The sequence below is a fragment of the Myodes glareolus genome, chromosome 18 (genome assembly GCF_982192425.1).
Source record: "Myodes glareolus chromosome 18, mMyoGla1.1, whole genome shotgun sequence".
Lineage (NCBI taxonomy): Eukaryota > Metazoa > Chordata > Mammalia > Rodentia > Cricetidae > Myodes > Myodes glareolus.
In genome coordinates, this window is record NC_142043.1 from 12,530,226 (window position 1) to 12,554,193 (window position 23,968).

Sequence of the window (23,968 nt, forward strand, 5' to 3'; positions counted from 1 at the left end):
TGAGAGAATGAGTGAGGTCATAGGGTCACCTGGCACCAACTCTGCTGAGGATTTGTTAGGATGTTTTTGTTCTGTTCCAGTAATGTCTTTTTGTCTGAATGTTCTGCATTTGTAAGGGCTGCTTGTTTTCATAATGAATTTCACTGAAATTAGAGAATTTTAATGCTACTTTATTCACGTGAAGCATTAGTAAAGATACTTGCTTTTCATAAAGCTCATCTATTGGTTATTTTAGCAAAGAAAGAGTACCAGAGCTAGGTACCTTGGTAATTCTCATACCAAATGGCGTGATATGGTGATTAACTCATTTGATCCCCCCCACCCCCGCCCAGGGACAAAACTGCCCAAAGGGACAATGAAGAAGAAACAATAGATGACCCCCGGAAACTAAAACCTGGAGAGATCGATCCAAATCCAGAAACAAAACCAGCTCGGCCCGATCCGATTGACATGGATGAGGGTAAGTGAATGTTTGGAAGCACTTCTTTAGCTGTAGATGACTCAGGCCTACCTTCTTCTTTGTAGTTCCTGCTTGAACTTCTGACTTTTTAGAATCCCAGTTTTATCAGAGGTTATTATTCTAAGTTTCTCCCTATTTATGTCTGACCCTCCCTTTTTTTCTAAAATTGCAGAGTAACTGTGGGTTTTTTGGCTGATACTATTTTTCATTTCTTTATTTCATTTGATGAATTGAGTTGTGTGGTAGGCAGATGTCCCAGAGATGAGTGGTGAGCTTTCAGGATCCTGTTTCTCATTCTCTTTCTAGAGAGAGACAACAAACTAGCGTATTGGACCTCAGTGTTTCTTTGACTTTAGGCTAATTTCTTCTCCACTTAAGGACTGCACTGCAAGACATTGCTGGAGGTGCACTGCGGTTCTACGAGTTAGTGAGTCAGGAGTAGAGGATCTGCCTTTACTGTTTACTATATGTTTGACCTCAGCCAGTCACACAGGGTCTCTGAGCTTGATTCGCCGCTGTTGCGGGTGGAAAGTAGTTATCTACTTGACCTTTATGCAGGCATACAGTAGTTTTTCAGATTTAAAAGTCTGAATGCAGCAGTTCCCAAGGGTAACTAGTCAGTGACTAGGCTGTAGACATCCTTGTGACTTAGGAAATCTTTAAGCTGTAGGCACCAGGCCCTCCCGTGTTCTTACTGAGGGAAGAGTAGAGGAGGACAGTGATGTGGGTGGAATCTTAAGTCTTGTTCTGTGTCGGGGACCCGCTTCACAAAAATACCTCTTGTCAGGGTAGAGGCGTGGGGCTTTAGGAATATGGTAAAAAATATGAAAATAATAAGACGGAGAAACATCTAGGGTAGTATTGGGAGGGAAATCCAGTAAGTACTGAAATTCACCTGTGTTTAATTTCCAATTGCTTTAAATGCCCCTGACCCTATAAGGTAGGAGTAAGACAAAAAACTTGATTAACACGATGCTAGGAAATGAACATGCCAATTGAAGGTCTCAGGCTCATCCACAGTTAATCCTGAGAGAGCAGAACTCTGATCTAAATCTAGGTGGGACCTTTGAGATAGAAACACAATAACCTTGAAGGAACTAGAGGTAAGTTCCAACTCTTTGACCTTTGGTCTAGGTGGAAATAGGCTCACATTTTCAGTCCTCCACAGTCTTGTTGCATGGATGGCTGTCAGAGCCCCATGAATAGTTATTACAGGGATTCTCTATTTGTTACATGCAGTTTGCTGATGATAAGGATGTTATAGTAGAGCTTCCAGTGAGTGTGAATACCTGCTACATGCTCGATAGCTTCATATTCTTTAGCTCTTCTCAGTATCTCTGAAATAGGATGCCTTATTCTTTTTCTTTTAATACATTTATTTATTTATTTATTTATTTATTATGTATACAATATTCTGTGTGTGTGCCTGCAGGCCAGAAGAGGGCATCAGACCCCATTACAGATGGTTGTGAGCCACCATGTGGTTGCTGGGAATTGAACTCAGGACCTTTGGAAGAGCAGGCAATGCTCTCAACCACTGAGCCATCTCTCCAGCCCCCTTATTCTTTTTTTTTAAAAGGAAACATTCACAGAGTAAATATGGAACCAGGCTTACATAGCTAGCAAGTTAGTGATGGGATGATCTGTAACCTGTCTTTCTTTGATTTCACAAGTTTTCTTTATCTTTACCAGTGGTGAGGGCATTTGTGTTCTTGTCGGTCGTTGTAAGCACTCAGGTGTGCTTGACTGCTGATGTTGGAGAGGAATTTATGTTTCCTTGTCTTTACTTTTGCAGATGAACTTGAGATGCTTTCTGAGGCTCGAGCCCGCCTAGCTAACACTCAAGGAAAGAAGGCTAAGAGGAAAGCAAGAGAGAAGCAGCTGGAAGAAGCAAGGCATGTTTTTTCATTCCATGTCCAAGAATTAATTGTGCATCCTCAGGAAAACTGCATGATTGTCAGCTCTGGTGGTGACTCTCTGAACTGCCAATTCTATTTTGCTATTAATTCTTCAGTTTATTTATTGTTCTGGAACAAACAAGAACAACTTCTGCATATTTTCCCTAAGCATTTCAGAGTAGTTATAGGAAGAATACACTTAAAAAAAACTTTACAAAGCATGGCATTTGACCTAGCGTATTGTGTTTGATCTATTGTAGCATTTTGGCATTAGGTGGCTTTTACATGACTGTCAATTACCTGTTCCTCACCCTCCTTGATAAGTGTTGCATAGGTACTGGGTGTGAGGCAGGAATCCCAGCTGAGCAGAGTGGGAGTAAATGAGCCTTGAGCCAAATTCTAGGCTCTCAAAAACTTTCATTTAAAAACTGTGTGAACTACACTAGGCATCGTCTTTTATTCGGCTTTTCCCTACCTTTTTCTTGCTTCCTTCTGGTTAAATTTATAATTAATATCATTCTGTTGCCCAGAAACCAAGATAAATTTGGTTACTATACCATTGTTATCATGTGCAGCTTGTTAGCTTGTGTGATTTGGTTATTGGACTAATTCCTCACCCTACAGTCTACGCAGGGCCTTTTTTGGCTCCTGGGCTGTCTAGAAATTACTTCTTGACTTGGTGGGTAGTAAAAACGTGTTTATATTTACAGTGTCTGAAGCTTGGGGTGGTAGATGCTTTTTGGCATAGCTGATCATTTCTTAACTGTAATCAGATTGATGGGAGTGTGACTCACACGGAGAATGAACAGAAACCAAGGGGAGGCACTCTATTTCCAGCTACCTCCCTATTCTGTATACTGTTGAGGGTTAAGTAATGTAAGATAGGAAAGCTACTTTTCCATATTTGTTTAAGGCTATTTGGGAACTCAGTTTTTTGAAAGCCTTTTTCTCATGTGAATTGGCAAAGAGTACAGTAAATGTATCTGTGAAAGGCTTTTGAGTTTGGTTAGGATTGGTTGAAGTACATCTGTGCAGATTTTAATTTACTCTACCATTTCTTGTAGCATCTGTGTGTTTATGTAAACTGTGTACTGCATATATCCTGCAACAGGTAGGACTGACCTGTGTGTGAAGTGTGGTACAAGAGTACTCCAGATGTTAGAATTGCTTATCTGTTTCTTACAGCTTAAAATCACTTTCACGAGTATGCTTTTCTTTCTACTTCTGTTAATCTTTTCATCTTAGGATGTGGTTGATACAGTAGCATATGCTCTTGTTAGATTTTATTTAATATGATGTTGGGAATGTTCTCTAATGTGTTTAGTCTTTGTTTCTGTCATTTAAAGAATGCAATTTACTTTTTTAAATACATCCTTCAAGACTTTTATTTCATTGTAGATGTCTGTAAACCCATTAACATGTATACTTAATTGGATCATTCCTTAGACACATCTTATATATAGTCATTTGTTAATCTTACTGGGGTTCCCCTGTAACTGTCTGATTTCTTCACAAGTCTCATATTTTCTTAAAAATTCATGTTTTATATATGGTAACTTTATAATATTGTGGGTACTGTACCCCTTTCCCATCCAGTTTATTGTTAATTGTTTATTTGTTTTGTGACCAGCTTCATTACTTTAGTGAAACCTGTTCTTTTGCTGTCCTCGAGAGATGAGCAAGCTCTGCTGTTGTTGTTCATGCTCAGGGAAGGGGAGTCTTGGATACCCCAGTCTCTGGGAAGGCTTCTTGTTAATACCTTTTCCTGACGGCACCCAGCTGTCTGCTGTGGTGCTTCAGCAGTGTCCTGGGGTTATGAATTGTACTGATGATGGATCTGATCTAGTTTGGGGGTCCTTTGAAGAGATAGTTCTGAGATCAGCCTTTGAGGTTTTTTATGACTTTAGGAGAGCTCTATCCTCCCTTTCAGTCTCTATCAAGCGGGGGCCCACAGTCTACATGGTTCTGTTCTCTTTCCCGGTTGCTGTTTGCCATAGCTTCCTCTGCTTTTGAAAGATTCTCCTTTAACTGAAGTTCATGTTGAAGAAAAAGTCAGTGCTTTTAGGTATTGCCTCTTCTCCAGGGCTCTGACGGTGTACACTTCTGGTTGACACTCTTGCTTAAGGAGCTGATTGTGCTGGGGAGCAGGGGCAGTAGGCAGTCCTTGACACTCTCCTAGGGTGGAATCTTCATTCTAGAGCTGGAGCAGAAAGAGCTCTCAGGGCTGTTTTTCCAGCTAGTGTGCCCAGGGAAGAACTCTTGTTTGAGTGGAAGAGACCTCTGCAGCTGGGTGTCTGGCAGGGTGAGAAATGCTGATGTCCATCCTGTTCTGGCTCTTCTGGGCTGACAGCCTATGGCTGCTAGCTGTCAGGGAGAGAGCCATGCTATTGGCTATGCCACTGTGGAGTCTCCTAGGAGCTGATGGGTAGAAGGGAGATGATCTCAACTGCTTGTCTTTCTCACCAAGTTTAGGTAGATTTTCTTGAATGTTTATATATTTGCCATGACCTTCTTTTCCTCAGGAGTGTGTTTATTGAGTTCCTTGTGCTTTAATATTGGTAGTCACTCTTGTGTATATGCTGCTTTGTGAATATTTTTCTCATTAACTCACTGAAATTATAGCATCATTGGGAAATACAAAGGAAAAACTGAATCAAATGGAATTTTACCCTCCATTGACTGCCACTGTTCATATTTCTGTCTTTGACTTCTTCACAGTGACTGATGGAAATGCATATAACTTTTTGCATGCTTCTATATTTGTCCATCTATCTTGGCTCTGCTGTAGACCTCTTTCTGTGTAAGAGTGAATTTTTGTATAAAATGCTTTCTCAAGATTATACAGAAGTTACATACTCCAGAAGTTATGTAAAGACTTGCTTTACATCTTTTGTAAATTTAATTAATTTTTATTGGTGAATTAGATTGTGGCCAGTGTCAGCAAAACAGTTTCTGATTAAGTCCTTGCTTGTGTTGATTTATTTTCTTGATTGAAGTCAGAGAAGTGACTTAAAAAATATGAAAAATATTATGTTTTTAATGTATATATTTTTTTTCTTTTTGTTTTTTCGAGACAGGATTTCTCTGTGTAACAGCTCTAGCTGCCCTGAAACTAGCTCTATAGACCAGGCTGGCCTCAAACTCACAGAGATCTGCTTGCCTCTGCCTTCTGATTGTTGGGATTAAAGGCGTATACCACCTGGCTTAATGTATCTTTCTAAATTCTGATTTTGCCTTTTTTTTTTTTTCCCAAAATAATGTTTCTCTGTGTAGCCATTGCTGTTCTAGAACTTGCTCTGTTGACCAGGGTGGCTTCAAACTCAGAAATTTGCCTGTCTCTGCTTTCTGAGTTCTGACGTTAAAGGTGTGCATTAAAGGTGTGCTCTACTACCTGCTGGCTCTAAATTTGTTTTGAAGAAAACCATTTGATTTTCTCATACCTTTGCTGGAGACTGTTGTCTCCCTGTGACACCTCCCTCCTTTTTTGAGAGGGACTCATTGTCCTTTCAGAGGCCCACAGTTCTGTTCCCAGCTCACAATCACTTGTTCTAACACCCTTTTTGGCCTCCTTGGGCACTGTGTGCATGTAGTATCCACTCACATAGGCATACATACACATAAATAAACATAATAAGCCAGGTGGTGGTGGTACACGCCATTAATCTCAGCACTTGGGCGGCAGAGGCAGGTAGATCTCTGTGAGTTTGAGGCCAACCTGGCTTACAAGAGCTAGTTTCAGGACAGGCTCCATAGCTACAGAGAAACCCTCTCTTGGGGAAAAAATTTTTTTAAAAGTTTACATAAATTTTAAAAATAGTATTTTATTAGTTCTTTGAGAATTTCATACACTGTATTTTGATTGTATTCACCTTCAATTCCTCCCAGGTCCACCTTGTACACAAACTATGTTAATCAATTTTGATTAGTAGCGAGTATTTTTTAATTTTAATTTTGTTTCATGAATTTTTTGTGATGCAGTTACAAAATTTAAATCTCAACATTTGCTACTTGACTTATTAGTAACTATATTCTTATTCAAAGAGAGGGAACGTGCACATTCACTCACAGTTTCTCTGCTTTCCCTTTCTGCCTTGTTGTGTTTTTAAATCAGAGCTGGAATTTAGCAAATAGTTTGAGCGATTGATTTGAGTAAATATTTCTTTTTCAAATAACCAGATGGCTTTCTTAACACTGTTGGATTAACCCATCCCTGCCTGGCAGTGTTGATTTTCAAAGTGATTCTGCATTTTTTTTCTCCAGGCGCCTTGCTGCCCTCCAGAAAAGACGAGAGCTTCGAGCAGCTGGCATAGAAATTCAGAAAAAAAGGAAAAAGAAGAGAGGAGTTGATTATAATGCTGAAATTCCTTTTGAAAAAAAGCCTGCTCTTGGCTTTTATGATACTTCTGAGGAGAATTACCAGGCCCTTGATGCAGATTTCAGAAAATTACGGCAGCAGGATCTTGATGGGGAACTAAGATCGTAAGTCCCTTTGAGTTTGGAAATAGGAGCAGTGGGGCTTTGGGAAGGCCTTTACTTCATCAGCCGGGTTTTTAAGCATTAAAGTGATGGGGCTTCCTGATGCTCTTACTTGTTTAATGGATTTACCTTCGTGAGAAAGTTAGTGAACCTAGGCTCTCATGGTTTTAGTATACAATGTGATATGCAGTTATTTAACAAAAACCATTTTATCTATTGTATTTGTGTATGTGTTTTGTATGTATCTATCTGGCATGTATGTCATGGCACTCATGGAGAGGTCAGAAGACAATTGTTGTTTCTCTCCTACTATGTGGGTCATGGGGTTGTCAGGTTTGGGAGGCAGGTAGCTTTACCTGCTGCTAAATCATCTCACTTACCTGATGTATATTTCTTGAATTAGTACTCATTTTTTAGTAGATTGTTTACTTCCTGATGACATTTTTTTTGAGTTTGCATGGGTATTTTGCCTGTATGCGTGTGTACCTCTTATGTGCCTGGTGCTCATGGAGACCAGAAGAGGACACTGAATCCCCTGGAACTGTAGTTACAGATGTTTATGAACCACTAAATGAGTGCTGGAAATTAAACTAGGGTCCTCTGGAAGGGCAGCCAATGCCCTTGACCACTGAACCATCTCTCTAGCCTGATTACCATTACTAATGACATCTTTAATTGTTTGTTTATTTACCTTTTTTTTGAGACAGTATCTCACCAGGTAGCCCTGGATGTTCTGAAATCACTATGTAGATCAGGTAGACCAGGTTGTTCTCAGACTCAGAGATCTGCCTTCCTAGTGTTGTGATTAAACACCAATATTATTATTATTATTATTATTATTATTATTATTATTATTATTATTATTACTACTACTAATGACATCTTACTATTTTTGTACATTGGTAAACAAGTTAGATGTTTTGCTAATGTCCTGAAGAAATCGTACCAAAATCTAGTCTGGCTTTTTTTTTTTAAATTATCATTTGTATTTGTTCCAGTGTGGGTGTGTGTTTGTGTTGATGGGTGCATGTGAGTGTGTGCTTGTGTATTTAGAGATGAGATCAACTATGAGTGCTGTTCCTTAGCATCTGTTTTCTTCGTATCCTCCCCGCTCCCGCCCCATACTAGGTAAGAGCTCTATTATCAAGTTATAATCTCAGTCTTACCTTGTTTCTTAAGATGAGGTTTCTCATTGGCCTGGAGCTCACCAATTTTTGGTCTTTGAGCTCCAGGGATCCGCCTGACTCCATTTCTTTAGCTCTAGGAGTTCAAGTTTGTGGGTGTGTTCATTCTTGAGTATGTGTGGCTGTCACAGTCAAGATACTCTCTGGTGGGATTGTTTCTCTCCTTCACCTCTGTATGAATTCTGGCAATCAGTTCAGGTTATTGAGCTTATGTGGCAAATGCCTTTGTGTTGAGCCATCTCATTGGCCTAACCTTTATTTTTTATTTTATTTTTATTTTTATTTTTTTTTTAGTTTTTGGATTTTCGAGACAAGGTTTCTCTGTAGTTTTAGTGCCTGTCCTGGAACTTGCTCTTGTACACCAGGCTGGCCTCGAACTCACAGATATCCACCTGCCTCTGCCTCCCGAGTGCTGGGATTAGAGGCATGTTCTGCTATCGCCCGGCCTTTATTTATTTATTTTTTTTAAAGTAAAAACATTTGCTTGCCAGGTGGTGGCTCACACCTGATTGGGGTAGGGAAGAAAACAGGTAGAACTTTAAATACTGCCTGAGGCAGGTGTAGGCTTTTCAGCAACCTTCGGGTGGCATTTGTTATTATGAACATACTCATAACAGTTTTTTCTTTAGTTGGGCAGCAAGATGGCCCAGCAGGTAAAGGGACCTACTTACTGTCAAACCTAATGACCTGAGTTCGCTATATGGGGACTCAGCGTGGTGGAAGGAGAGAGTCGGTGCCTGCCATTTGTCCTCGGAATTCCACACCTGCATTATTGCACATGAGTGCGTTCCCAACCTCCAAAATAAAATGTTACAAAATTTTATATGAACTTTTAAAATCAAAATAACTTAATAACTGGCAATTCAAATATTTGTGATGTGTTTTAATTGTCTCCTTCATTTATCTTTTTCTTCATCATTTTCTTACGTTCACATGTTTTTCTATATGAATATAAACATAGTAGAGTTGTTGTACTTTTATTTTTATTTTGGTTTTTCAAGACAGGGTTTCTCTATGTAACAGCCCTGACTGTTCTAGAACTCACTCTGTAGACCAGGCCTTGAACTCACAGAGATCTTCCTGCCTCTACCTCCTGAGTGCTGGGATTAAAGGTGTTCTGTAGAGGCATTTCATTTGAATTTTAATAAATAGATTGCCTGAAGGGCAGAGTAAAACAGCCACACTGGCCAGCCATACAGACCAGGCAGCAATGATTACCTTTAATCCCGGTAGCAATGCTAGCTTGCCATAGAAACCAGGCAGTAGTAGTGCATACCCTTCATCCCAGAATTAGAGAGGAATAAAAGACAGGAGACAGCTCTCAGTCTCACTTTCATTCTGAGATTCCTGGAGACATGATCGCCTTGCACTCCTGTGCAAGGGTGGCATACAAATTCATGATCCATTCCATATTTAAAAAAAGAAAACATGAAGCTGGGTGGGTAGGCAGGGTGGAGTAGATCTGGGAGAAACTCGGGTGTTAAATATGTTGAGAAAACATTGTGTGGAAATTTGAAAGAATTAATAACAATACTAAAACACTAAAGTACAGAAACATAACTATTGTGGCCAGTTGTTTATAAGTTGTTTGTAAGAGCCAGTGGCTGTTTTGCTTTTCTGATCTTTAGGTTGAACCCCAGTTTCTATCTCTGGGGTTGTATTAACGTATTATAGCATGCACCACCACTGCCTGGTGAGGTGTTGTATTTTTGACGTAGTGTTTTATTATCTTTCTAGCTTTAGGTTTTGTTTTATTTTTTTTAATATTTATTTATTTATTATGTATACAATATTCTGTCTGTGTGTATGTCTACAGGCCAGAAGAGGGCACCAGACCTCATTACAGATGGTTGTGAGCCTCCATGTGGTTGCTGGGAATTGAACTCAGGACCTCTGGAAGAGCAGGCAATGCTCTTAACCACTGAGCCATCTCTCCAGCCCCTAGCTTTAGTTTTTAAATTTTAATATTTAAGTTAGTAACCTTTGTTAATAATTCTGTTAAGTTTGTATTCTTCTCAGATATCTAAATCAGTTATAATGTCAGGACAGCCTAACATTGATTTTGTATTTAAAAAATTATTTTCTTAGAAATGAAATTGTTTAAAGTCTTAATATTTATGAAACTCTTGATATTGTTGCCTACATGTAACTCAAAATCTTTTTTCTGTCTTCGTCTATGGTGAAGTGAGAAAGAAGGAAGAGATAGAAAAAAAGACAAACAGCATTTGAAAAGAAAAAAAGAATCTGATTTGCCATCAGCTATTCTTCAAACTAGTGGTGTCTCTGAATTTACTAAAAAGAGAAGCAAGTTGGTGCTACCTGCCCCTCAGGTAACTGGATAAGCCTATGGTTGTATGACTTTACATGTGTATGTCATATTGAGCAAATATTGGTGGGCTGCTGTTTTAGACCTGTGCTTAATGCCTAAGAAACCCAGTCTGATGGAGACGCCACACAGAGACAGTCCATCAATGAGGCCTAAAGAGTTTGTCACAGTACAGGCTTCTGTTTCTATTAGTGATAGTTCTTAATTGAAAATTTCCTTAGTATTCCTTAGAATATCTTTTTTTAAAATAAAATTACAGAAATAGCACTTTCAGATTTTCTTAGAAACCTTGTGGTTCAGTGGACTATGTGTGGTGGTCGATTTCCAGTAGCATTTTCTTCTCATTAGTTTTGTACAAGTACTATGTTCTTCGTGCAAGCAGTCTTTTAATATATTAGTGTAAAACAGTTTAAGTATGGTGAGCACATACAATACAAAGATTAACATGACTCCTGTGCAAGGGTGGCATACAAATTCATGATCCATTCCATATTTAAAAAAAGAAAACATGAAGCTGGGTGGGTAGGCAGGGTGGAGTAGATCTGGGAGAAACTCGGGTGTTAAATATGTTGAGAAAACATTGTGTGGAAATTTGAAAGAATTAATAACAATACTAAAACACTAAAGTACAGAAACATAACTATTGTGGCCAGTTGTTTATAATATATAATTATATTGTGAAATATAATGTGAAATTTTTTCCCCCGTAGTAAAAGAGGGGCTTAATTTTTTTTTTTTTTCCCTGAGACAGGGTTTTGCTGTAGTTTTGGAGCCTGTTCTGGAACTAGATCTTGTAGATCAGGCTGGCCTCGAACTCACAGACCCGCCTGCCTCTGCCTCCCGAGTGCAGGGATTAAAGTCTTGCGCCACCACCGCCCAGCTATTTTAGAAATTTTAAAGCCAGGCAAAGTTCAGTGGTACAGTGAGGTCTGCCCTTGTCCCAGCTCCACAAATCATCCTTCTGAAACATGGTGCTTTGTTCTCTGTTGAAGATTTACCAGGCTGCTGTGTCCTTTAGATTTCAGATGCAGAACTCCAGGAAGTTGTCAAGGTAGGTCAGGCCAGTGAAGTTGCTCGGCAGACTGCAGAGGAGTCTGGAATCACAAACTCTGCTTCCAGCACTCTCCTGTCTGAGTACAATGTCACAAACAACAGCATCGCTCTGAGAACACCACGGACACCGGCCTCCCAAGACAGAATTCTGCAGGTATGCTGGCATATCGTACAGTGAGCCTTTCACGTTGTTGATCTTTTTTAATAGTGTCACTGTGGAGGACAGCACATGGTTTGGCTGTATGTGGGTAAGACCCATTTGAACCAGTCTTTTGATCCCAGAACACTTCTATAGCACAGAAGCTGAACTAGCAGGCCTGCTCCGTGATGACTGTTTATTCACAGCATTTTGGAGCTGGCCTGACCCTCTTTCTTCATTTTGTCCTTGTCAAGAAGGTGCAGGTCTTACAGTGTCATGCTTATAAATTTTGTGTGTATAGATGTTTTGTCTGCATGTGTATATGTGCACCATTTATGTGTGATCCCTGCATAGGTCAGAAGAGGGCGGTGGATCCTTGGAACTTGAGTGCAGACAGTTGTGAGCTGCCTTATGGGTACTGGGGATTGAACCTGGGTCTTCTTCAAGAGCAGCCAGTGCTCTTGTTCTTTGAGCCATCTCTCCAGCTCTCCCCTCCAATTGTTGACTCTTGTTGGCCACTGTATCTGAAACTTTGAGAAGCTGCTGCTGTTGGTCCCCAGGGCTGGCTCAGAACACTGGACATGGAGCAGAGCAGTGTAAGGATCTGCGTATGTCAGCACCTCCCACAAATGGCAGCTGCTCCCTCTTAGTGCATTCTTACCTTCATTTTGCTTTTGATGAACTATAGGGGAGGGAGCTTGTGGGACGATTGCAGTATGCAGAATATACAGATTGTCTGCTTCTCCATCCTAGGTGCTGGGATTATGGGCAGGTGGCATCCGCACCTGGTGACAATAGCTTATCTTGACACGTAAACTGTATTCAGAACTCATGATGTGATGTGTTAGGTTGACAAAGGAATGAAAATGCTGAAATCCATTATGGAAGAGTATTCACTTTCTTGGTTTTCACTGATAGGATGTGTACAAATTCTGTCTGTGTCAGGGTTTGTGTAATAGAACCAGAGGGAAGGCTCTGCTAGCCTTTCTGAACTATTTTGTGCTCTTTTTCTTCAGGAAGCTCAGAACCTCATGGCCTTGACCAATGTGGACACTCCATTGAAAGGTGGGCTTAATACCCCACTGCATGAGAGTGACTTCTCTGGTGTGACTCCACAGCGGCAGGTTGTGCAGACTCCAAACACGGTTCTGTCTACCCCTTTCAGGTATTGTGAATATAGCATGTTTTTTGTTTGTTTGTTTGTTTTGAGTAATGTTGACAATTAAATGGATTAAATAGTGTTCAACTTGTCTTTCTGATGTTTCCTAATTGGGTGTGCCTGGTGTCTTTGGAGGCCGGGAGAGGGTAATGGATCCCATAGAACTGGAACTAAAGATGGTTGTGAGCCACCATGTGGGTGCTAGAAATTGAACCTGGTTTCGTCTGCAGGAACCATCTCTCCAGCCCTGGTATTTATTTTTAGGTGGTAGCTCTGCCCTTTATGGGTTATTTAGGAAAGAAATCCCCACAGTTCATTAGACTTTTAAATGACAGCAGACTCAAGATTCTAAATGACAACAGACTCAAGAAGCATTGGAAGCTAGTCTTTGTATAATATTTATTGCTTCCTGTGAGGCTAGAGAGAGCCTAATCTCTATTTTCCTGTGTATATCTTGTCTCTCAAATAGATTGTAAGCTCCTTGGGGGCAGGGACCATGTCTTAAATGATAACACCGCACCTGTTGGGAACAGCTGTCTGGCAGTATCATCAGTCTGGAACACAGCCAAGATACAGGAAGTAAGCACCCAAAACCAGAAAGGCCTTGATTTATAAGTTGCTCCTGGACTTTATTGTTAAGAGACTCTAAACTCAGAGCCTGTTCATACTTAGATGTGACTCTAAAAATGTGGTGTTTGTTTTCCAAACAAAATATAAAGGCCTAAACACTTAAAGTGCACATTTGTTGGGAATGAATATGACAGGAAAGCTAAAGACTTAAGGGAGGCAATAAATGATGAGTGTGCTAAACTGAGTGAATCATGGGTTCTTAGTGCCCGGGGCCAGCCTCCCTGCCAGCTCCCTGGTCTCAGTTACCCTGATGCATTAGTTGAAAAGTGTTTGGTGGATCTAATACAGGAAGGCAAATACTGGCTATTAAGTTAGAAGCCGGTATAGTACATGTCAATTTGCTATGTTCACTAGACCAAACTTCTATCTCAATCTAGAAAATGTACTGAAAGCAAGATAGAGGTTTTGGTGTTTATATTCCTTATTTTATGCATTTATCATGACTTAGATTTCTGTTTGTCTAGGACTCCTTCTAATGGAGCTGAAGGGCTGACTCCCCGAAGTGGAACAACCCCCAAACCAGTCACTAATGCCACCCCAGGTAGAACACCACTTAGAGACAAGTTAAACATTAATCCCGAAGATGGAATGGCAGACTACAGTGATCCCTCTTATGTGAAGCAGATGGTAAGTGTCAATTCTATTTTATATTTATATATTCAGTGCTAGGCATTGAACCCAGGGACCTTCAATCTGCTAAGCAGGTGCTCTGCACTGAGAGTCATTTTCAGCCCTGAATTTTAAATTTTAATTTTTTATTTTTATGTGCGTTAGTGTTTTGCCTACGTGTTTATCTATGTTGAGGGTATTGGATCCCCTGGAGCTGGAGTTTGAGACAGTTGTGAACTGCCACATGGGTGCTCAAAATTGAACCCAGGTTCTCTGGAAGAGCAGCCAGTGCTCTTAACCGCTGAGCCATCTCTTCGGGCACCCCCACCCCCTTTTGTATTATCTAATCAAATGTAGATCCTAACAACTTTTTTTCTCTGTCCCTGGATAGTTAGTTTTGATACATTTTGAAACAGAAAATACACAGTTAAGATTTTGTTTGATCTTGTTTAGGAAGATAAGAGAATAAACAAAACATTTCTGACGTTGACGTTGGGGTCATTTTTCTAGAGTCATTACTACTTTGTTTTATTTTTATACATTTGAACATTTACAAATTATTTTCTTATTTAGTGTGTATTCCTGTGGCATATGTGGTGCGCATATACTGTGTATGTATATATGGGTCAGAGGGATGACTTACAGAAGTTGGTTCTCTCCTCCCACTGTGTGCATCCTCTGAATCAGGCTCAGATGATCTATTTTGGCAGCAAGCACTTTTACTGGCTGAGCCATCTTACTAGCCCAAGCCACTTGTTTCAGAAACTTTTTTGTTTTGTTTTTGAGATCCAAGCTGGTTTTGTGTTTGTGGCAATCCTTCTGTCTCAGCCTTCTGAGTTTTGTAATTATAGGCATGTGTCACCATACCCTGGTGTTCTGTATATTCTTACAGAATGTTAGTCAATACTTATGGTGTGAATTGAGAAGGATCAATTATTCCTACAGGAAAGAGAATCTCGTGAACATCTCCGTCTAGGGTTGTTGGGCCTCCCTGCGCCTAAGAATGATTTTGAAATTGTACTACCAGAAAATGCTGAGAAAGAGTTGGAAGAACGTGAAATAGATGATACTTACATTGAAGATGCTGCTGATGTGGATGCCCGAAAGCAGGTGAGACTCCTTAGAAAGCATCATCAGTGTGGCCATGTGGTATGTTGGTAGGCATGAGACCAGTGGTTCTCAACCTGTGGGTCTTGACCCCTCTGGGAGTCCCATATCAGATATTTACATTACTATTTATAACAGTAGCAAAACTACATTATGAAGTAACAATGAAATAATTTTATGGTTAGGGGTTCCAACCACAAAATGAGGAACTGTATTAAAGGGTCATAGCATTGGGAAAGGTGAGAACCACTGCTTTAGAGGGAGGAATGTTTGTTTCCAGGTTGCTACTTTGATTTTTTCTTATATCTTAACAAAATTCTTCAAAATATGTCATTTAACAATAATATGCTCACATGTATGAATGTTTGTGTACTCAGAATACCTTAATGGGTTTTTTTTTCCTTACTGGGTTTTTTAAAAAATGTTTGTGCACATGTGTGTATGTTTAAACACTGACATTCATTATGCTTTTCTAAGTAACACACAGATTAGCCTTTTAAACATTGCTTCAATCTAGTGAAGAAAGAATGTTAAAGACAAAAACTGGATTCATTTTGAGTAGTAGTAGATCAATATAGACTGATAAAAATTGGGTTTGGAAATTGGGAGTGTGTCAGAAAATATTACCACCCTCTTACACTAATACAGCGTACAATTGCTTGCTCATCCATTCATGGTATAGTTGAATGCAGGTTTTACCTGGAATTTGAAAGGAGAAAATGACTTTGAGTTAGTTGTTTTTTGGTTTTTTTTCCCCCCAGAGGTTGCATGGCCCCTCTCAGCTGAGTTCTGTCACGTTCTGTCTCAGGACAGCTGTGAGGATAGCAGCACTGCAGACCGTGCTTTGTTTCTTCTGTAACGTGCTGTAGTGTTTCCTGCAGCAGGCAGACGTGAGGGTGCAGTGTTTGAGGACTAAACTGTTGGGTAAAGCTTTAGTACAGAAACTGCCATGATGAATGAACTGACCCTTTTGTTAGCTTTGGTACATGGTAAACATCAGACTCCTACCTGCTCAGGCATGAAATTTGTGGAAAACGTTAGCTCCCACACCTGTTTCTCTACAGGTGAAAGAAACACCGACATTGTGATGAACTGATAGGATGGTTAACCAAACTTAATTGGCATTCCTTTGAGGGTTACCCTTACTAAAAAACAAAGTGCTTTTTAATGCATATTTCTTTTAATCTCTGCTGCCGTGTCAGAAATAGGATTGCCAGGTGGTGCCTGCGTGTTCCAGCATTTCATGGAACTGTAGTCAAGGCTTCCTCTGAAGAATACTGAAAACTTGCACTTTGACCAGTGGCTAAAACTTCCAGGACATTCAGTTAGTTTGCCTTTTCTGTTATTGTAATGTAAGCCATGTACATTGACATTCACATTAATTGCAGTATGTATTTGAGCAAAACATATTACTAGTTCTTAAGTCTAGTTGCAGTCATTGCCAGGCTGCTTGCATTATCTCTTTCCTTCCGTTCTTGAAAGGGCCAAGCGAAAAAGGAAAATGAACCAAAGCAGAGACTCCAGTACTACTGCAGTAGGCTGATCTGGAGAGATGAAGTCTCCTAAGGTTCATAATGGCACCTGATAGTTTTTTTTTTTATAACTGTTTTCTTTCAAGTAAAACTGCTCTGTTGTTGCCTGGTTTATACCCAAGAGCTGGTCATCAGAGCTACTTACTCAACCTGTGAATTTCTTTTAAATGGCATCTTTAGATGTGGCCTTTAGATGGTGTACTTTTAGAAGCCTAGAATATAAATACTTCTTCTGTCTTATTAGACTTGTTGGTGCCCATATAGCATTATACAGAGTATTCTGTCAGTCAGTGGTAGCACTTTCACAAAAAAATGTGTAGGGGGTCCTCTCCATTGTCACAGATTTCACCTACCAAGATCTACATGCTTCCTCTGATTATTTGCTTGTATATTATCATTTAAAAGGAAGAGAACAACTTTTTAAAATTTCCTCTTGTGTTGATTTGAAACTTTGTCATCCCTGGTTATAACCCCAAATGCTTCAGTGCCTGTGGGCTATAGCTGAGGTGACGATTGCTCCTTAACTTTACAGAAAACTGTGTGAATGTGGGGAGCAGAGGTAGACACTTTTTGTGTTTGATTGTTTTGTTCTTGCACCTACTTCAGTTACATTTACTTTACTTTCTCAGAAGTGGCATGAAATATTCATGTAGCGTTAAGGAACATTGGATGGCTCTAGCTTTGGGTGAAAGTGAATAGTTGGGTTGTGGGAAATCTCTTCTCTATTTATGACTCCATTTAGACAAGAAAGGTAGTTACGGTGGGCAGAGCCAGGGAAATCTGGAGAACACTCTAGTGTACTTCAGGTGTCTTAGTGTCTGAGTCTAATGAGAATGAATAAGTTGATTTCCTGGGCCTCGGCATTACCTCTTTACATCCTTACACAGATTTCAATAGCTTTTGAAGCTATTAAAAATAATAAGTTTTTGAAAATAGTTGTTGTTAGATGCTGTATAGCTCTAGTAATGGATAAATTCCCTTTTCAGGCCTTACGAGATGCTGAGCGTGTGAAGGAAATGAAGCGAATGCACAAAGCTGTTCAGAAGGATCTACCAAGACCATCTGAAGTAAGTGATGAAATCTCTGATTTAGGAAGTTAGTTTCTTTATATGGTATTAGTGCTTATTTATCTCAAATCATAAAGACTATCACAAAGTTTTATCTACTTTCTGGAATATAGTACACAGTAGTTCTCAAAACCAGTCTTGAAAATACTGCACTAATACCGCTTTGAATTTAGAAGTGGGAGGAATGTAGAAGTAAGGAGAAATCACTCTTGAAAATATGAAATTGCTATTTAGTTCATGCTATTAAAGCAGGCACAGTATATTATAGATAAATCTGATAATTTTACTTGTTTTAAAATTTTAGGTAAATGAAACTATTTTAAGACCTTTAAATGTAGAACCACCTCTAACAGATTTACAGAAAAGCGAAGAACTGATCAAAAAAGAAATGATTACAATGCTTCATTATGACCTTCTACATCACCCCTATGAGCCATCTGGAAATAAAAAAGGAAAAACTGCTGGATTTGCTACCAACAATTCTGAGCACATTACCTATCTTGAGCATAGCCCTTATGAGAAGTTCTCCAAAGAAGAACTGAAAAAGGTAGGGTTGAACAGGAACATCTACATGGTGAGATTTAATCACTTGTTAGATGCTGTGTTTCACAAAGTCAGAACTTACATGTCTACATTGCTGCATCTCAGAAACAAAGGTAGTATGGCTAGTGGGTAAATGTCATGTGAAATCTTTGAAAAGGATTTGTTGTTTTTTTTTTTTTTTGTCTCTGTGTGGTATGTGTTTGTGTGTGGGTGCCTGAGCCTGTGTTCATGTGCAGAGGTCAGAGGAGGTGTCATCCTCTGTAGCTCTCTACCTTATTTTTGAGACAGGATCTACCTTACCAGACTTGAGGCTTGCCATTTTGGGGTTACAGGGGTACACTATTGCATCCAGCTTACTGTGTGCTGAAGTTCAGACTCAGTACCTTGTGCTTGTACAACAAGCATTTTGCCTACTGAGCTGCTTTCCTAGCCTCCAAGATATGTTTTAAACACCCTCTGTGCTATTAGTTTTAGAAGCTTTGGTAGCAAAGTAGTTTTGATTCATGGGTGTTACTAGCATGGTTGACAGGTTTTTTTTTTTTTTTTAATTATCATGTTCCTGTGCTAAAATCTGCCTTGAATTCCTTTAATACTTAAGTGTTATTTAGACTAATACCAAAGGCATGAATTTCTATTTTATATAAAAAGTAATCAGTTTCTAGTTGGAAGCAGTAATGGTTTGATTATCCCTTCTACAACTCCTGTTGAGATTACCATTGTAGCAGTATTGAGATGTGGGGCTTCAAGAGGTGATTAGTTCTCGAGGGCTCCATCTTCATGAATGGGCTAGTTGTTCCTGGAGCGAGCTAGTTCTTTCGTCAGTGATGCTCTCTGCCACTTTGTGATTCAGTCAGAAGGTTCTCACTGGATGTGATCCTTGATCTTGTACTGCCTGTGTTAGCAGATTTCTTCTTTCCTTCTCCAGACAGGCTTTCTCTGTGTGGCCCTGGCTGTCTTGACTCACTCTGTAGACCAGGCTGGCCTTGAACTCACAGTTCTGCCTGCCTCTGCCTCTTGAGTGCTGGGATTAAAGGCGTTCGCCACCATGCCTGGCTTTTTTTTTTCCTAAGATTTACTTTTTATATGTATGAGTGTTTTGCCTGCATGTGTGTCTGTAAACCACATGTGTGCAGTGCCTGTAGAAGCCAGAAGAGGTTATGGGATCCCTTGGAACTAGAGTTGAAGATGGTTGTGAGCCACCCTGAGGGTGAAGCCTCATCTCTAAAAAATCAAGGATTAAATAAACATATTTTATTATGTTAAAATTGGCTGGTTTCCATTGTTTTTCTTAAGAGGAATTACTAAAAAATATCCAGTCTTTAACTCTGTAGTTATGATTTTTCAGTTTTTACTGATCTTTTTGGTTTGTCAGTTAATTGCTTTGAACTTTATATAACTTTGATTGTTTACTTTCAGTATTAGTAGAAAGACTGAAGAAACACATAGGTTGTGAGTTTTTTGTGAGCCATGGAAAGGACTGGACCAGGTTTTTGATATGCTCACAGAACTCTATCTGGGCTTGGGCTAGGCATTTCATGTCTGCCGTCCATTTACCTAAGGTCAGTCTTTACAGGTGTTGGGCATTAGCCCATTTGAGAATTGGGCTCAGAGGAGTTAAGCACTGTAGGCAGCTGCTTTTAAACAGGAAAGCTGTGATTGAACCTGGCCTGTCCAGTTCCTTCTCTCTCATTCTGCCACCTTAAACTATTTCTTTAGTAGAAAAATCAAACTGATGTAGTTCCATTATCTTCTTATGCCTTCAGTCGTACTCTTTGGATACAGGGGTGTTCCAGAATGAGAAGAAGGCTTGTGTCAAAGATGCTTGGGTTCCCTTCATCTTGGGATGGAGTGCCTGTAAGGCAGCGTTTGATGCCCTTGACTTAGATTCCACCTCATCTGATTACTTGTGGTATGGTCTTAGACAAGAGTCCTAGTTTCATCAGCTTTAAACTAAAGTCAATATTTAGACTGTAGACCAGACTGGCTTTGAACTCCCAGAGATTCACCTGCTTCACACCTGGCATGGTGAAGACATTTGGAGGTAATTAAAGTTGTACTTTTGAACTGAGTTTCTGGCCCATAGTGACTGGAACATACCTAAGATGTGCTGCTGTTATGTCGAGTAACAATAGATGTTTCACTCTTGGAGAACCTTGCTTGACTTTTGAAAATCAGTTTGCATCTTAGAGCCCTTAGAGTCTTTTCTGTGTGTGATTATATGTGTTTGTTGTATGTGTATGTGCCCATGCGCATGTCTACAGAAGACATGAAGTGTCTTTCTCCACCATTCTCTGCCCCATATCCCTGAGACATAGGATATATCCTGTATTGTCTTTCACTGAACCAGGAACTTTCTGTTTTGGCTGGGCTGCCTGGCAGAAGGTACAGACACATATGGTTATGTCTGATCTTTTCTTCAAAAAACAAAACAAAGCAAACCTGGGTTGGAGATGATAACTCAGTGGTTATATGCATTGGCCATTCTTCCCAAAGTCCTGGTTCAATAACTGGCACCCACTTACGAGTGTCTGTAACACCAATCCCAGGGGATCCTATGATCTCTTCTGGCCTCTGAAGGCACTGTATGCGTGTGGTTCACCTGAAAAGAACAAAAAGCTTCTCAAAACATGGGTATTAGGGATTTGAACTCAGGCCTTAAAGCTTACAAAGCAGGTACTCTTACCACTGAGACATCTCCCTAGTCCCTACTTAGATGCTTAGCTTAGGTATTGTCCATCTCGTTCTAGAAAATGACCAACTAAACCTTGCCGTTGGTTTAAGGAAGGATTAAGCTTTGTGGTGATGGAAATTGTATGCTTCAACTTAGATTATTACTGTAAACAGGCCCAGGATGTTCTGGTACAAGAGATGGAAGTGGTAAAACAAGGAATGAGCCACGGAGAACTCTCCAGTGAAGCTTACAACCAGGTGTGGGAAGAATGCTACAGTCAAGTCCTGTATCTTCCTGGTCAGAGCCGCTACACAAGGGCTAATCTTGCTAGCAAAAAGGACAGAATAGAATCTCTTGAAAAGAGACTAGAGGTTGGTATCCATTTATTTATATATTTAATATTTTATTATTATTGTGTGTATATGTGCATGATATGTATGTGGGTGCTCAAGCTTCAGTGGAGGGCAAAGGAAAGCTTTGTGGAGTAAGTTTTCTCATTCCCTTCTAAGTGGGGTCTGCCTTGAGTTCAGGTTGCCATGGTTGCACTGAAAGCCATTCCATTGCTTCTAGTATCCCTTTAAAAGTCTAGATGTACCTAAATTGAAATTGTGAACTAAGTAATACCTGTGGTGACTTCAGTAAACTTGGCCTAGGCAGCTGATTGCTTTGATATTCTTGAAAACTTCACTGTCAGACCTTTTACACAGGGAGAAGAAGTTACTAAAGTGATGCTGGTTGCTGAAGACAGTGTAGGTCAGTGAGACCTCAGCAGTGGGAGTTTGAGCCTGTAGCCCAGAGAGCATTTACGGACCTTCAGTAGATCTTTGTATATCCTGATATCCAGAGTTAGAGTGGAGCTGTTTTATAGACAGTGGCTTCTGTGATCTCCTATGTCTGTAAAACATGAAGCCTTTTAACAGCAGTTCATGGCATGTGGTTTCTTAATATAATGTGCATATTTTGAATTCCAGAATATCTGTAGATATTTTACAGTGGCATGTAAACTGTGGTTCACAGCCCACCAGGCTGCTTTGTGGGGGTCTTTTTTTATTATTATTTTTTAATGTCGAGACAGGGTCTTACTATGTAACTTTGACTGACCCTAGAACTTACTGTGTAGACCAGACTGGGCTGAAACTCAGACATTTACCTGTGTCTGCCTCCCAAGTGTTGGGATTGAAGATGTGTACCGTACCATTATACCCTGCACGCCTTGTGGGTTCTTAATGGTAGTTTTTAGAGATCTCTCTGAAGCCATGATGGGATGGGGAAGGAAAAGTGGATTTTTTTTAGATCACTGGATGCAGAAAATGGCCTCAGATTTCTCTTTCATGTGATTGTTAGTTTTTCTTTACAGAAAGCAAATTTGAGAGTATTTTTGTTAAGGCCTAGATCCAGATACTAGAATTACTTGGGGTGGTTGGGACTGTGTGGAACCAGAGGAACGAACAGGAAAAAACAGTATCTTTTAATATGAACATCCTTATTTAACCTCTGCAACCACATGTATAAGACACGTATGGTCATGCCTGTTGAGTTAGGAAGTGAGTCTTTCTAAAGTAATTCCTGCAATGCCACGGCCATTGAGTGTTGTAGTTTTATAGCTTCCAGCAGGTGGTACTGTTGCTCTGTTTTAATTCATAGTTAAAAATTCTTGGAGACAGAACATGAGCGGTTAAATTGTAGGTTATACTTTGTTGTGCAGGCTTTAGTTTCTTGTAAATGATAGGTAGTGTAATCCTGATCTAAAGGCCAGCTTTGTAATTGATTGGTAGGCTGTTTGGAATGCTTCCTTGTAACATTTATATATAAATACTTCAATCTCTCACTTAGTTTGAAAATCTTCTCATTTGAGGTGGGTAAACTTTTTCTGCTGCAAATGACAAGGACATTTTGTACTGTTTAGAAAAAAATTTTCCCCCTGAATCTCATTTACTCTGTTGAGGTACCACCAACCTTTGCGACAGCAAATAAATGTTCCAGAGTGAGTGGTGCTTTAAAGTACCGTAATTCTTACTTCGCTGTCAAGTCAGTCTATTGAATTCTGAAGGGAAAAGTACAGAAAGAGCCTCTGCTAACTCTGTTGGAGATTTATTTGGGTCGTTTATGAGCAGTCATTAAAAACATGTGGTTCTCTTTGTTCAGTTCAGTACCAGGAACTGAAATCTTCCGTTGAACTATTTTTGTTGAAGGGTTGGTGATTTTGGAAGAATATTAGTAAAACAGCCTGAGTAATTTTTCTTTACTCCTGGTTAACTTGGCTCGTTGTTAGCCCAGCTAGTTACTTTTAAGGAATATTTAATATAAATCCTTCAATTGGTAAACTCTTATTATTTCAAAAGAGAGTTTATTAAATCTTCAGGAAGAAGTAACTCAGAGATCCAAATAAACAAAGCTTCCATCTTTTACATCCTTCGGTAATTCACAGATTTCTCAAAGCTTCGGAAGACACAGTTGTACTGGTTTGAAATCCATAAGTATTTTATTTTAGTTGTGTGGTGATTCATCTTCTAAATTGATTGCTAAATTATAAACATTGTTCAGAATTTGTCATGGAAGGGATGGTGTGGTTAAATGGTGTAAACTAACTGATAAGCCTTCACTGAGACTCAGGGAGGTGGGCTTTCTGTGGCCGCTAGTGTTTGACTTTTGCAGCCTGGAACTTTGGAATAGTGATTCCAAATTGTTACCCCATCTCAAGCCCATCAGGCAAGATGACATCAAAAGTTATCATGGCTGGTATTTTCTAAATATACTCAAAAATAAGTTCTAAAGTTTATACTGTGGGTAGTTTTTGAGCCACACTCATGATTAATATTTGGATCTTAGCATTTAAATAAAAAAAATTAGTAAGACACTTAAAACTAATAGAACCATCTTACTTGATCCGGAATGTAGTTGGGTGTGTTGGTGCACTGCAGGGCCTGTTTGTTAAACAAACAAACAGATCAGAAGTGGTAAGTTGATTGTAACCAAATGCAGGGATTCCATTCTGTTTTGGAGGCAGAAATAACTAGAACCTCGTTAGACATTTGTTTGTAAAGGCGCAAGCAGAAATGAGAGCCCAGGAAAGTTGTGCAAGCCCAGCTTACAGAGGGTATTTTAGCATGCAAC

General features: G+C 39.7%; 1 protein-coding gene across 1 annotated transcript in view; it reads left to right on the forward strand.

Annotated features, from left to right (window-relative positions):
- Nucleotides 1-23,968, forward strand: part of Cdc5l (cell division cycle 5 like) — a 38,065-nt gene that overhangs the window by 5,279 nt on the left and 8,818 nt on the right. The window contains exons 4-14 of the mRNA XM_048445228.3: nucleotides 333-460; nucleotides 2,256-2,355; nucleotides 6,619-6,837; nucleotides 10,204-10,348; nucleotides 11,363-11,551; nucleotides 12,553-12,701; nucleotides 13,790-13,952; nucleotides 14,880-15,044; nucleotides 17,560-17,640; nucleotides 17,945-18,187; nucleotides 21,028-21,225. Coding sequence (XP_048301185.1) covers nucleotides 333-460; nucleotides 2,256-2,355; nucleotides 6,619-6,837; nucleotides 10,204-10,348; nucleotides 11,363-11,551; nucleotides 12,553-12,701; nucleotides 13,790-13,952; nucleotides 14,880-15,044; nucleotides 17,560-17,640; nucleotides 17,945-18,187; nucleotides 21,028-21,225 — 1,780 coding nt within the window. The remainder of the gene's footprint in view (nucleotides 1-332; nucleotides 461-2,255; nucleotides 2,356-6,618; nucleotides 6,838-10,203; nucleotides 10,349-11,362; nucleotides 11,552-12,552; nucleotides 12,702-13,789; nucleotides 13,953-14,879; nucleotides 15,045-17,559; nucleotides 17,641-17,944; nucleotides 18,188-21,027; nucleotides 21,226-23,968) is intronic.